Consider the following 15202-nt stretch of genomic DNA (forward strand, 5'->3'; position numbering starts at 1 on the left):
CAGATGAGTCACTGCACATGCGTAAAATTCTGTGGCCTCTTGGTTTGGCAATACGCTTCTCTAGAGGGCAGGTCTCTGACATTCCAAGGAAGCTGTGGAAACTCGTGGGAGGCTACGATCGTGTCTTTTGTCGTGTTTGTAAAAATTAACATCTATATGAGCTAATTAGTGTTCGGAAATAACCAGTACCCGATTCTTACAATTAGTTTACGGTTTAATCTTCAGCATAATATGAGCTATTAGTGTTCTGAAATGACCAGTACCCAATTCTTACAATTAGTTTACGGTTTAACCTTCAGCATAGCTCTGTGAAACCTCTTCCTGTCCCCGAGGCCAAATTAATCTCAGCAACTTTTCTACCAACAGTTAGTGCAATGCTTAATTATTTCGCTTATTTGCTTGTTTTAGGTATTTTTCCTTCCCCTCCATTCCCCAGCTAGACTCTAAGCTCCAAAACCTAGGAACCAGTTCTGTGTTCCTTGTTTTATCCGTACATAGATGTTCAATTAACTTTTTTTTTTTTTCTGCCTGGAGTCGAGGAAGGAGGGGAAGAATAGCATCACAGCTCACTTCTCCAACTTCATCTTTAATCACCCCGAAACTTAGGATATGTGGTCAGCATTGCCTAAATACTCTCCCCTGGTGGTTGTGTTGTCTTGTTTTGGCCTGGGAGCTCAAATTAATCTTTAAAAACAGCTCAGTGATCTCTACCATAAAATCTTTCTTGACTTCCTCCGCTCTCCAGTGATGATTCCTTTCAGGTGTCTTTAAACGTCTATAGGTGCTTCTATAACTGTTACATTGCATTGTAATAATGTATTTGTTTACTTGGAATTTTTTCTTTTCACTGTAATCTTTAGAGTTCAGGACACTGCTCTGAGTTATGTCCTCCACTTCTAGTACGGTGTATGGCAAAAAGTTAAAATAAAAACATTAGAATGATCGAATCCACACCCCTGCCTGCAGTTTTGACATTAACTTCCATTTGAAGAAAAAATTGTGAAACCCTCTTACAAAGTAATTTAGGATAAAGGATTCTTAGTTCCACTCTCTTGGGAAGCTAGAGATCTCTTTTCTAGTGGTGGCACATGGCCACTAAGTATTGGAGTGACCCGAATATGTTGAAATTAGTAATAAAAACCCCGGACAAAATGTTGACCAGACTTCTAGGAGAGGAGAAATACGCAGGAGAGGTATGCCAACACTTTTTCTCTCACTGCCACCCCTGCCCTTTTTTCTCTCCATGCTGGCTGGGGCTTGGACGGTTTGGAGGGGCTAGAATCGATTTAGCTTGGGAATTACTTCTCATGGTTTAACCACAGACCATTGGCCGAGTATCCACCTACGTGTAGGCGAGCCTGCTTTGCGGCCTCCGCGGCGACAGGGGGCGTCCCGACCACGCAACCTTACCCCCGCGGCCGTAGTGGGGGCGGGGCCGCGTTAGTCCGTTGGGGAAGGGCGGGCGGAGGGCTCGGCTTAAGAGGCGGAGCAGGGCCAGTCGGCTTGTCACAGTGTTCCCGTTCTGGGTGGCCGTTGCCACTTCTTTGGCCCCCGAAGTTCTTCTCTTGGGCGCTGTGCGTCTTCCCCAACGCAAGCCCACTCTCTTGAGTAAGCGTTAGTCAGCCACTGGTGGGAAGCGGGCCTGGCGGGGTGTGGTCGGGGGGGAGGTGGTGTCCCAGAGTTGGGTTCGCGGCCCCGCAGCGGGGCCGGGGGCTCCCTGGGGGTGGAGGTCTCACGGCGGCCACGCTGGCCGCGGAGCGGGACTGACGGGGTTGGGAGGGTGGGGGTTCTGTGCCGGGTGAGGTCTCTCGGGCCCCGGGCTACGGGCGGTGCCCAAGTTACAGGGCTGAGGTCGGGGTCTCGGGGCTTCAGGGCTAGGGGCGGTATCCGAGGTACAGGATCCTGGTCCGGGTCTCGCAGCAGTTCGGCCGGGGCCGGTGCCTGGTTCCCGGGGACGAGGGTTCCGGGGGTCTCGCTGCTGCATGGTGGCTCGGGGGCGGTGCCCCGGTTACGCGGTCTGGACTTTGGGGCCCCGGCAGCCACAGCCGCCTTGGGTGCTGTGGAGACCCGGTTGCCTGACGACGCGTTGACGCTTCCTAACGTGGCCGCCACCCAAAGCTCTCCCGCGTGCCTTCCCTCCCCGACAGTCCGCTCTCCGCTGCTGGGCTAAGCCTCCCGGAGCACTTTTCCTTTGCTTGGTGCTGGCTAATGGTTAACGTTTATTCAGTGTGCGCTCGGCGCGGTTCTCAGCGCTTTGCTTTGGAAGTGAAATTTATTTAATCACCACAGCCCTGTGAAGTTGGTGCTGTTAATACCCTGTTTTCTTTTTTTTTTTATTTTTTTATTTTTAAAGATTTTATTTATTTATTTGACAGAGAGAGACACAGTGAGAGAGGGAACACAAGCAGGAGGAGTGGGAGAGGGAGAAGCGAAGCAGGCTTCCCGCGGAGCAGGGAGCCCGATGTGGGGCTCGATCCCAAGACCCTGGGATCATGACCTGAGCCGAAGGCAGACGCTTAACGACTGAGCCACCCAGGCGCCCCAATACCCTGTTTTCCTTGAGCTCGAATCTCTCCTAATTGCCTTCATATTAGGATTGTTAACCGGGATTGGGATCCAATTTTCAGTAAATGTTAGCAGTGGGACTCATTTCTTGAAAGAAGTTGGCTCTCAGATTTTAGGATTCAAAAATTTACCTTCATTTCCGGGAAGCAAACCAACACTTAGTTTCCAAAGACCTCGGAAAATGCCAAGAACATAATAGCAACCAATATAGGTTTGTAAAAAGCCATTTATCCTCAGAGAGGTTCTATTTTATATGAAAGAATGACATGTCATGTTGACAAGAGGGAATCCCACGGAAACTAGTGGGATGCTACTTTCTTTTCTGCGTATTCTCAGTAGGAGGACACGGACTCTGTGGTGGTTAAATAGCTGCTTAAAATCCTCCCCAGGGGTGAAATTTTAGGTCTCCGTACAGATGACCTTCTGAAAGGGAGCGGGTGGTTTTAAATAGGATAAATTGAAACAGGATGGTTTCAGCACATTTTTACTCAAGTGAAGTTCTCAGATAAGTGTGATTTATTAACAAACTTTGAGCAGATTTCAGATTATTCTTTTAACATTCGACTTGCGTTCCCACTGCTATACTGAGTGTGAGGCAAAGGTGTTTGAGCAAGTGTTCTGGCAGTTTTGCATACCCCAAAGACCATCTAATTTATGCTAGTGTTATTCATTACCATTAATGATGTAAGTTGCTAAAGGACTTATCAGGCTTTTATGTATTCACTCTATCTGTACCCTAACCCTCAATCTTCCTCTCTCCCCCCAGTTACTTGTTAACATTTAGAGGGATTTGTTCAAATTTGGGTGTGCCCGTGGAAGCACATTGATCATGTGGATGTCATCTGCCAGGAAAAAAAGATTAAGTACTTTTCATTTGGTGCAAAGATCTCTGGAAGGATGGGAAATGAGAAACATTGTTCTGGTTCACCTCCTCCCTTCTCTTCTAAGACTTTTTTTTTTTTTTAAAGATTTTATTTATTTATTTGAGAGAGAGAGAATGAGAGAGACAGAAAGCACATGAGAGGGGGGGAGGGTCAGAGGGAGAAGCAGACCCCCCGCTGAGCAGGGAGCCCAATGCAGGACTCGATCCAGGGACTCCAGGATCATGACCTGAGCCGAAGTCAGTCGCTTAACCAACTGAGCCACCGAGGCGCCCTCTTCTAAGACTCTTTCAACGGCTCCTCCCTGCATCCCATGGACGTTATGTTATCACTCTCTGCTATTCTGTTTTCAGCCCTGTTCTCCCACTCTAGGGTCTCTTTTTCAAAGCAACCTTTTCTCCTATAGCTGTAATGATCATTAAAAAACCTACTAAACCTTCCCCCTAACCCCCACTCCCGTCCTGCACTCTATTCTGAATTCCAGACATACTCAAATTGTTTTTTTCATATAGCTGCTGGATCCTTTATGGGGTATTTCACATCAGTCCCTAACCCCAAGTCTGGCCAGATGTAGCCATGTGACAATGGGGCATTATCTTGTCCAAATCTGAGGGCAGGGTCCATATCTTATACTTTCCATCCCCCTAGCATCTGAATAACGTCCTCCTAAGAGAGGGGAGTATTTTCTGTTTTTTATGCTTCCATAGTGGGGAGGAAATTTACATTTCACTCGAGAGGGTAAAGGATGGGAACATTTTCTCCTCTCTTTGTGATTGAAGAAATGGGGAGAAGGAATTGGACATACTCAGTTCTTTCTGGCTCCTCTGTTTTTTTAGATTCATCAAGGCTTAGCACAATGAGTGTGTTTTGGTCTGCTTATATGTCTATATGATAAGCATAAAGGGCCTTGGTTTAAGATTTAGACATGTTGATTTTTTTTTTTAAGATTTTGTTTGTTTATTTGAGAGACAGCAGAGTGAGACAGGGAGCATGACAGGGCATGGGCAGAGGGAGAGGGATAAGCGGACTCCCCACTTAGCAAGGAGTCTGACACACAGGGCTCCATCCCAGGACCCTGGGATCATAACCTGAGCCGAAGGCAGACACTTAATCGACTGAGCCACCCAGGCACCTGTAGACATGTTCATTTGGATTATGATAACCAAGTGTCAATTACTGGTGATTTAAATCCCAGTGTACTTTGGAGGATTTCTTTAAAAAGGTGATTACTGACGTATACAAGTATTATGAAAATATAATGAGTTAATGAAACAGCTATAATTTGATTTCTCAGTGTCAGGTGTGCCATACACTTTATATGTACCATTTAGTTTTTTTTCTTCATAACAGCTCTGGAGTAGATTATTTCCATTTTACAGGTGAGGAAAGTAAGAGGGGGATTAAGGAACATATTGAGGTTGATCACATAGAGTCAGTTAGTGATGGAATTGGGTTTCAAATCCAGATCTTTCAGTTAAACGATTTTCTTAAAAACTGTTTATCGTCTACATACTATGTACATAGCTACTGGGGGAAAAAAACAACAACTTGGTAATAAGACCTTAGAAGAAGCTGTGAATGATTTTTACATTGTAGGGTGAAGGAAAAGAAAAAATCCCCTTTAGGTTTCTTTCAGCTGATTTTTCTTGTAACTTAATCTTTAAATTGTAAATACACTTAATCTATTTTGTACTTAAGCTGTACCCACCAGCTCAGTCTATGTGATTCACTAAATCTTGAATAATTTTGTAGTTGAAGTATGTTTTATGTAAGTTGTCATATGCTTGAAAGAGTGAGAAAGAAAAAAGTGGTCATGGTAGCTGAAAGCTGGGTTACACTATCACCAAGGCCTTGGTGTTGCTAGGAACTGGCTTGGCACTACTGCTTAGGCTTGTTGTTCTTCCACTGAAGATAAAACAATTGCACAGAACATCAACATTCGACAAAGCTCTGTGTCTGTGATGGATCAAGAGAAAAACAATACCACTCCATAATAATCCTGTCCAAACACAGACAAAACATGAATGTTGTCTAAGCCGCAAAAGACCCAAGCATCCCCTCTCCCAGTTGATGAGCGATGGCTGCCTCTTAACCAGTTTCAGAGCTTACTTTTCTATATTTTTACAAGTTTAGATAAGATTTGCTAAAATGTCCAATCATGGAATTACTCTCACTTTCTGACAGCCTCCAATCCTGAGCAAAGCTCTGCTACCAAATCACCTAAGCTGCAAACCCTATTAGTCTTTTCTAACACCTTCATACTAAGATACTCCAGAGTTCCCCACGGTTGGTATCAAGGATGCATCCCTTATGCAATGAAAAATAAACCCAACTAGTTTAACCACAGTAGTGTTCCTGGTGGTCTTTGGAGGGCATTGTCAAGAGAAAGCTTTTTAGTATCTTTGACTCTTCAATTTAAAGATACTCCAGTCTAATCAGATAGTAGAACAAAATTAGAAATGATTAAATGCATACTTATATCTAATAAATCTGATATATTAGTTTTTGCATAATATACATACTACCATTGTTTAAAAATATTACTATGGTTATATAAAATCAATTTTAGAATTTATAATGGATGTTAAAGTGTTAAAGGGGAGCACCTGGGTGACTGGGTTAAATGTCAGACTCTTGATCTCAGCTCAAGTCTCAATCTCAGGGTCATGAGTTTGAGCCCCATGTTGGGCTCCATGTTGGGTGTGGAGCCTACTTTAAAAAAAAAAAAGAAAAAAGACTAAAGGGAAATTTAAGTATCTATAAATTCAAGAGAGATCTTCCAAAATTTGTTTAATTAAATGAACATGTTAATTTAATAATTGTTAACAGTATTATGTGGAGACCTTAGATCAGAGTGAGAGGCTTGTTACTTTTTGTTTTTTTGATAATGACATTTCTCCTTAAATTTTGTATAAAATTTGTTTCAAAGTATGTATTATCGCATCATTATTTTTTATTTCTATTAGACATAAAATATTTAGGGAAATTAGGGGATTTTAAGAAGTGATTTTTTTTTTTTTTTTACGTGAAAACTACCGTATGCTGTTGAGCTGTCTTGAATTTTTACTAGGAAAAATCTTTTGTCACAATTAGCAAATTAAAAATGGCTTAACTATGTTAACTTTTGTTGGTTTGGAATGCATTTTGTTAAAGCCCTATTTTAAAATCAGTGTTCTTTTTAGAAGTAAATAATAGAATGAAGTTCACGTTATGTACTATTTAATTGATACAAATTTCAACTTTTTTTTTTTTTCAAGATTTTATTTGTTTATTTGACAGAGAGAGAGCACAAGCAGGGGGAGTGGCAGGCAGAGGGAAAGGGAGAAGCGGGCTCCCTGCTGAGCAGAGAGCCTGATGTGGGCTCCATCCCAGGACCCTGGGATCATGACCAGAGCCAAAGGCAGACACTTAACCCACGGAGCCACCCAGGTGCCCCTCAACATTTTTTTTAGAGGTTTTATTTATTTGACGGAGAAAAAGAGAAAGCGGGGGAGAGAGGGGTGTAGGGGGAGAGTATGCATAAGGAGAGGGAGCAGCAAAGGGAGAGGGAGAAGCAGGCTGTCCACTGAGCAGGGAACTCAATGCAGGGCTCTCCATCCCAGGACTCTGGGATCATGACTTGAGCTGAAGGCAGACGCTTAACCGACTGAGTCACCCAGGTGCCCCAGCATTTTTTTTTTTTTTTTTTAGGTAAAGCTTACTTTTCTATGTTTTTACAAGTTATTGTCCTACAAGTATTAAATTCAGTGGATGCTTTTTTTTTTTCTTTAACTCTCTTGCATTTGAAATTGTTGACTGGTTCTTTCTTGTATCTCTTCTTTTCCTCCACAAATTATGTTGACTGTGTCTTCTTTATATCCTTTTAAATATTCCTTTCTATTTTTTCCAGCTTCTTCTGTAACCCCCTCAAGTGAACATTGCCTAACATTTAGTTCTGGGTCATCTCTTTTTTCCCTTTCCATGCTCATTTACCACGGCTTAAACTATTATCTTTAACATAATCAACTCAAACATTTCTAATGTGGTCTTATTCCTTGAATGTGTCTTGAATTTCTAAGTATCTGCTGGAAATTTCCATTAGCATATCTTACTAACTCCAACTTAACATATCTAAACCAAACCTTTCCAGGCTAGCCAGCTTCTTGTGACTTTTTCTTGTTCAGGATTCCATCCACATTTAGTTTCTTGGACTTAAAAACTTTGTCATCAGTGACTCCTTCTTTCTTGCCACACATCTAATTAGTCACTAAATTTCATGTTTTTGAAAAAAATTAAAAAAAATTCCAAGTTCAATAAGGAAAGGATAGTTTAAAGAATGGTGTTAGAATAATTTTATATCCACATGGAAAAAAAATTAAACCTTGATGACTCTTGGCACCATTTGCAAAAATTAACTTGAAATGGATCATAGACTTAAATATAAGAGAAAACTAGAAAACTTCTAAAAATGTAGAAGAAAGTATCTGCATTTTGGGTTAGGCAAAAATTTCCTATAGAGGATGCAAAAAGCACAAATGATTCAAAATTGATGAAAAATGAATGGATTAGTGAATGAATTAATTGGACTTCATACAAATTAAAAACTTTTGCTCTTTAGAAGACATCATCACACAGATGTTTACAGCAGTTTTATTCATAGTTGCTAAAACCTAGAAGCAACCAAAAATTTGGAGTACATGAATGGATAAATACACTGTGGTGCATCCAGACAATATAATAATAGTGCTAAAAAGAAATGAGCTACAAAGACATAAAAAGACAGGGAGGAACCTTGTATGCATAGAAGTGAAAGAAGCCAATCTGAATAGGCTACATACTGTATGATTCCAACTGTTTGACTGTCTGGAATAGGCAAAACTATGGAGGCAGTAAAAAGATCAGTGGTTGCCAGGGTTCAGAGCAGAGGGAGGAATGAATAGGTGGAGCACAGAGGATTTGGGGGACAGTGACGCTATTATGTATGAAACTGTAATAGTAGATACATGTCATTATACCTATGTTTGAACCATAGAATGTATAACACCAAAAGTGAACCATAATGTAAACTATGAACTTTGGGTGATAATGATGTATTAATGTATGTTCATCACTAGTAACAAATGTACCACTTTGGTGGGGGATGTTGATAATGGCTGAGGCTATGCATGTGTGAGGGGATGTATGGGAAATCTGTACCTTCTGCTCAGTTGTGCTGTGAGCCTAAAACGGCTCTAAAAAATAGTCTTATTAAAGAAAGAAGGCATTAAGAAAACTGAAACCATACGCTAAGAGATAATACTTACAAAACATGTTTGATAAAGAACTGGTATCTAGTATATATAAAGACCTCTTACAATTCATAAAACAATTTAATTTTAAAAATTGGCATAAGATATGAATAGACATTTTGCCAGTGGTTAAATGGATATATGAATGGCAGATAAACAGAAAAAGATGCTCAATATTAAGTCTTCAAAGAAATGCAAATTAAAACCACAATCAGAAGAACCATGAGAGACTATGGTCTCTGAGAAACAAACTGAGGGTTCTAGAGGGGAGAGTGGTGGGGGGATGGGTTAGCCTGGTGATGGGTATTAAAGAGGGCACATTCTGCATGGAGCACAGGTTTTATATGCAAACAATGAATCATGGAACTCTACATCAAAAAAACAAACAAAACCACCCCACAATCAGATATTATTACATATCCAGTGACTAAGGATCAAAAATGGAATGACTAACATCCAAAAGACTGAAAATACCCAGGCTTTTCAGGATGCACTGCTGGTTGCAATGTAAAATGGTCCAGCTATGTTATACTTAGAGGAACAGTTTTGCAGTTCCTCAAAATGTTAAACGTGTTACATATGACTCAGTAATTCCACTCCTAGGTACATGTCTAACAGAACTCAAAGCATAAGTCCATGCAAAAACCTGAACACAAATGTTCATAGCAGCATTATTCATAAATAGCCCCCAAATAGAAACAATCCAAATGTCTAGTAATGGGTAAATAGGTAAACTGGTATTTCCATACAATGGAATACTGCTTAGCAATAAAAATACCCCCTACTTACTGATAGATGTAACTACAAGGATGAATCTCAAAAACATTTTTAAGTGAAAGAAGCCGGACTACATATTGTATGATCCAATTATATGAAATTTCTACATTAGTCAAAAACCATAGAGACAGAAAACAGATTGGTGGTTGCCTGAGGTGGGTGTGAGTAAGGACTGACTACAAAAAGGCACAGGGGAACTTCTTGGGGTCATAGAGGCATTAGAAAATGTGATTGTGGTGATAATTGCACAACTGTGAATTCACCAAAACTTAGGGAAATTGTTCAGTAAACTGAGTAAATTTATGAATTTAAAAACAATTCCAGGCCTTACTGGGAAAAAAAAAAAAGGAATTCATGAGTCCATACTGATAATAAGCTGATAAATACATCGGAGGAAGGAAGGGCTCATAGAATAGAATAAGTGCCAAATGGTAAATAAATATGCAGGGAGTGGTGGAATTGGAAAATTAGAATTTTGTAGCCATCTTGATTGAAAGATTGGATCAGTTAAGAATCACCAGTTGTTGCTAAATCCAGGAAATTTTGAGTGGAAGAAGTGTTTGCATGGTCTAAATATATCTCCCTATGGGCTGCTTATTAGTTACAAGGGAAAGTCGTGCAGAAATCAGACAGCATGTAGACCAGGCGATCAAAAATAATATCACCAGTGAAGGGCAAATGGATATGTTGACACTAATTGTTGACACTTTAAAAAGATACATCACCATGTAAGTAGTATTTCACCTGAGAATGCATAAACTGAATTTAAGTTATAAAGGTATGGTAGGCAAACCCCAAAAGGGGAAGTTCTGTTAGAAGTGTTGGTGTTAGGTGGGCTATATTGAAAAAACAATGTTATGAAAGACAAAAGGAAGGTTGTGGAAATTTTCCAGATTGAAGGAGGCTAAAGACACCTAACAAAGAATTGCAGCACTTGACCTGGACTGGATCTTGAGCTGGAGGGAGAGAAAAATAAGCTGTATAGGACACTGTTAGGTCATTTGACAAAATTGGAACATGGACAGTAGATTAGATATAAAAATCAGTGTGGCTGAAGTTGATAATTATTTGAAGTCTGTAGGAACAATCTAATTCTTAATACACTCTTAAGTGTTTAGGGGTAAATGTATGTAATTCACCCTCTGAAAAATTTTAGATAAAATTGCATATGTAGAGAGAATGAACTTGTGTGCACAAAGAACAAAGCAAGTTGTGCAAAATCTTAATAGGAAATAGGTAAAGAATATATGGGTGTTCATTGTGCTATTCTTATTGTAACTTTTTTTGTTTGAAATTACCTCCAAATAAAGCACTTCTTTAAAAGTTTTTCTTTTTCTTTTTTTTTTTTTTTGACTTATGAATCAGTGTGTGTGGAGGGGGGAAGAGAGAGAGATGATGGTAGTTGTGCATATTCTTTATTTTCAGATATTTAATGTATGTCATAGGTTTTCGGGGTGGGTTGGAAGAGAAGCAAGCAGGAATATTTTGGTCAAGCTTATTTGAATTTCTCAGTTTGGTAAGTGAAATTGAATACTAAATGTGGGCTAAGCTTGCATGTTGTTATCCTAAAAATACTGTGGTATAGCTGTGCTGATGGAGGTTTGTTTTTTAGTATCTGCAAAATGGCTGATAATTTGGATGAGTTTATTGAAGAGCGAAAAGCCAAACTGGCGAAAGACAAAGCAGAACTGGAAAGTGATCCCCCTTACATGGAAATGAAGGTAAAGTTAATAATTTTCTTTCAACATGTTTCATTAAAATTGTCTCTGAAGATTAGCTTTGTGTAAATGCAAAACATCCTCTTCAGTGAGTGAGAGTCTTCTGTTTGATACTTTTCTTTGGGTGTCATGTCACTCTGAGTCTGAGAGCCTGATTCAGGACAAGATTGCATTGATTTTGAATGTAGTTTTTCTGTTGTGGTGTTTTGTATCTCAGTTTCTTCTCTCTTAGTAGGGTTTATAATAATAATTGCTGTGCTTCGTAATATGATTAGGAGACTACTTCTAGTACAAGGAGCTTTCAGAATATGATATAAAAATGTTCTCATTCTATGTATTCTAAGTGAAAAGTACAACTTCAATAAATTAGTGTCTTAAAATTTTTTTTTTAATTTACAAAAGTGATTTTATTGGAATAGTTTATTTTGGTATATTTGCTTTTCAGATTAGAATTTGTTCAAGTGTTTCTGAAAGCAATGTTTGAAAAAGCTTCCTTAAAGCTTTCATAGTTTTGGTAAAAGAGTGATTGATCCATTTAGTAAATGCTTATTGAGACTGTGCTAGGTACTATGTTAAGCTCTACTATAGCACTAATCTAGACAGATGGGGCACTTTCTTGAGCTCAATGTATTGATAATATATAGGATAATCTTAATCTTGTCTATCATATAGTCCATTTTAATCAGAGTCACTGTATATATTGGCTTGCCCAAGACAGTTCTGGTTTACCTATTGTCCAGTGTCTCATCTGGTTTAGCATTTGTCTTGGGCAAAGGTATGGGCATCTGGTTGACATGATAAATAATATGGTTACCCTCATTATGAGGGAATTTTACTTACATAGCTAACATTTATTGTGTGCTAATTATGGAAGAGGCTTAGTCTTTTATTCTATTTTTTAAATTCCAGTATAATTAATATACAGTGTTACATTAGTTTCTGGTGTACAATACAGTGATTCAGCAATTCTGTACATTACTCATTGCTCATAATTCTAAATATACTCCTAATGCTCTTCACCCCCAGCCACCATCCCTCTGACAACCACCAGTTTGTTCTCCAAATTTAGGGGCCTGTTTTTGATTATCTTTTTTCTTTGTTTCTTAAATTCCACATATGAGTAAAATCTCATGGTATTTGTCTTTCTCTGATTGACTTATTTCCCTTAGTATAATACCCTCTGGATTCATCCATGTTGTTGCAAATGGTGAGAGTTCATTCTTTTTTATGGCTGAGCAATACTCCATTGTGTATATATGTATGTGTGTATATCTATGGATAAATGCTTGGGTTGCTTCCATATCTTGCTGTTGTAAATAATACTGCAATAAACATAGGGTTGCACATATCTTTTTGAATTAATGTTTTCATTTTCTTTGGGTAAAATATCCAGTAGTGGAAATACTGGATCATACGGTAATTTTGTTTTTAATTTTTTGAGGAAGCTCCACCCTGATTTCCACAGTGGTTGCACCAGTCTTCATTCCCACCAAAAGTACATGAGGGTTCTCTTTTCTCTATATCCTCACCAGCACTTGTTTCTTGTGTTTTTGATTGTTGCCGTTCTGACTGGTGTAAGGTGATATCTCGTTGTAGTTTTGATTTGCATTTCTCTGATGGTTAGTGATGGTGAACATCTTCTCATGTGTCTGTTGGCCATCTATAGGTCTTCTTTGGAAAAATGTGTATTCAGGTCCTTTACCCGTTTTTAAATTGGGGTTTTGGTGGTGTATAAGTTCTTTGTATGTTTTCGGTATTAAGCTGTTATTGGATATATCATTTGCAAATATCTTTTCCCATTCGGTGGGTTGTTTTTTTTCTTTTGTTTTGTTTTGTTGATGGTTTCCTTTGATGGGGGAAGCTTTTTATTTTGATGTAGTCCCAATAGTTAAATTTTGCCAGAGGACACATACCTAGAAAAATCATGGTAAGGCCAATGTCCAAGAGCTTATTGCCTATGTTTTCTTCTAGGAGTTTTATGGTTTCAGGCCTCACATTTAGGTCTTAATCCATTTTGAGTTTATTTTTCTGTGTGGTGTAAGAAAGTCATCCAGTTTCATTCATTCGCATGTTGCTGTCTAGTTTACCAACACGATCTGTTGAAGAGACTGTCTTTTTCCCACTGCATATTTTTGTCTCTGCTGTTGCAGATTAATTGACCATATATGCTTGAGTTTGTTTCTGGGTTTTCTCTTCTGTTCTATTGATCTATGTGTCTATTTTTGTACCACAGCCATACTGTTTCAATGACTACAGCTTTGTAGTATATCTTGAAATCTGGGATTGTAGTACTTCCAGTTTTTTGGTTCTTTTTTTAAGATTGCTTTGGCTACTTGGGGTCTTTTGTGGTTCCATACAAATTTTAGGATTCTATTTCTGTGAAAAATGCTATTGGTATTTTGATAGAAATTGCATTAAATCTGTAGATTGCTTTGGGTAGTATGGACATTTTAACAATGTTCTAATAATCCATGAGCATGGAATCTCTCTCCATTTGGTCATCTTTTTGAATTTGTTGAGACTTAATTTGTTGCCTAATATGTGATCTATTCTGGAGAATGTTTCATGTACCCTTGAAAAGGTTGTGTATTCTGCTGTTTTAAGATGGAATATTTCTGAATGTATCTGTTAGATCCACCTGTTAAATGTGTCATTTGAAGCCACTGTTTCCTTGTTGATTTTCTGTTTGGATGATCTATTGTTGTAAGTGGGTGTTACAATCTCCTGTTTACTACTATTACTACCAATACTATCATTACTATCAATAGTAGTATTGATTGGTACTTCCTTTATGTTAGTTAATAGCTGCTTTATGTATTTGGGTGCTCCCATGTTGGGTGCATAAATATTTACAATTGTAATGTCTCCTTGTTGAATTATTCCATTTATGATTGTGTAGTGTTCTTTGCCTCTTGTTACAGTCTTTGTTTTAAAGTCTGTTTGTCTAATATAAGTACAGTTACCCCATCGTTCTTTTCACTTCCATTTGCAGGATAAATGTTATTGTGTCCCTTCACTTTCTTTGATTTATTTATCTATTATTTACTTATTTATTTTTAAAAATTTTTTATTAACATATAATGTATTATTTGTTCCAGGGGTACAGGTCTGTGATTCGTCAGTCTTACACAATTCACAGTGCTCATCATAGTACATAGCCTCCCCAATGTCCATCATTCAGCCACCCCATCCCTCCCATCCCCTCTACTCCAGCAACCCTCAGTTTGTTTCCTGAGATTGAGTCTCTTATGGTTTGTCTCCCTCTCTGGTTACGTCTTGTTTCATTTTTCCCTCCCTTCCCCTATGGTACTCTGTCTTGTTTCTCAAGATCCTCATATCAGTGAGATCATATGATACTTATCTTTCTCTGATTGACTTATTTCGCTTAGCATAATACCCTCTAGTTCCATCCACGTCATTGCAAATGGCAAGACTTCATTTTTTTTGATGCCTGCATAATACTCCATATTGTGTGTGTGTGTGTGTGTGTGTGCGCGCGCGCGCGCGTGTGCGCGCATGCGCGCGCGCACATATCACATAATCTTTATCCATTCATCTGGACATCTTGGCTCTTTCCATAGTTTGGCTGTTGTGGACATTGCTGCTATAAACATTGGGGTGCATGTGCCCCTTCGGATCACTACATTTGTATCTTTGGGGTAAATACCCAGTAGTGCAATTGCTGGGTCATAGGGTAGCTCTATTTTCAACTCTTTGAGGAACCTCCATACTGTTTTCCAGAGTGGCTGCACCAGCTTGCATTCCCACCAACAGTGTAGGAGGGTTCCCCTTTCTCTGCATCCTCTCCAACATCTGTTGTCTCCTGACTTGTTCATTTTAGCCATTCTGACTGGTGTGGGGTGGTATCTCATTGAGGTTTTGACTTGGATTTCCCTGATGCTGTGTCGAGCACTTTTTCATGTGTCTGTTAGCCATCTGGTGTCTTCTTTGGAAAAATGTCTGTTCATGTTTTCTGTTCATTTCTTGATTGGAT

The 15202-nt window shown here is 39.2% G+C and overlaps 1 protein-coding gene across 6 annotated transcripts in view; it reads left to right on the top strand.

Annotated features, from left to right (window-relative positions):
• CSPP1 (centrosome and spindle pole associated protein 1) overlaps nucleotides 1–15202 on the top strand; it is a 189622-nt gene that overhangs the window by 19559 nt on the left and 154861 nt on the right. For 5 of the 6 annotated variants that reach the window (XM_073892852.1, XM_073892853.1, XM_073892856.1 and 2 more), the window contains exon 2: nucleotides 11103–11211. In XM_073892852.1, the coding sequence (XP_073748953.1) occupies nucleotides 11103–11211 (109 nt within the window). Of the gene's footprint in view, nucleotides 1–1465; nucleotides 1609–11102; nucleotides 11212–15202 lie in introns of those variants that run through there. The other variant, XM_073892851.1, reaches the window with a different exon arrangement.

This window comes from Callorhinus ursinus, unplaced genomic scaffold (assembly GCF_003265705.2).
Source record: "Callorhinus ursinus isolate GAN/ISIS: 27379988/994484 unplaced genomic scaffold, GSC_fseal_2.0 scaffold5, whole genome shotgun sequence".
NCBI lineage: Eukaryota > Metazoa > Chordata > Mammalia > Carnivora > Otariidae > Callorhinus > Callorhinus ursinus.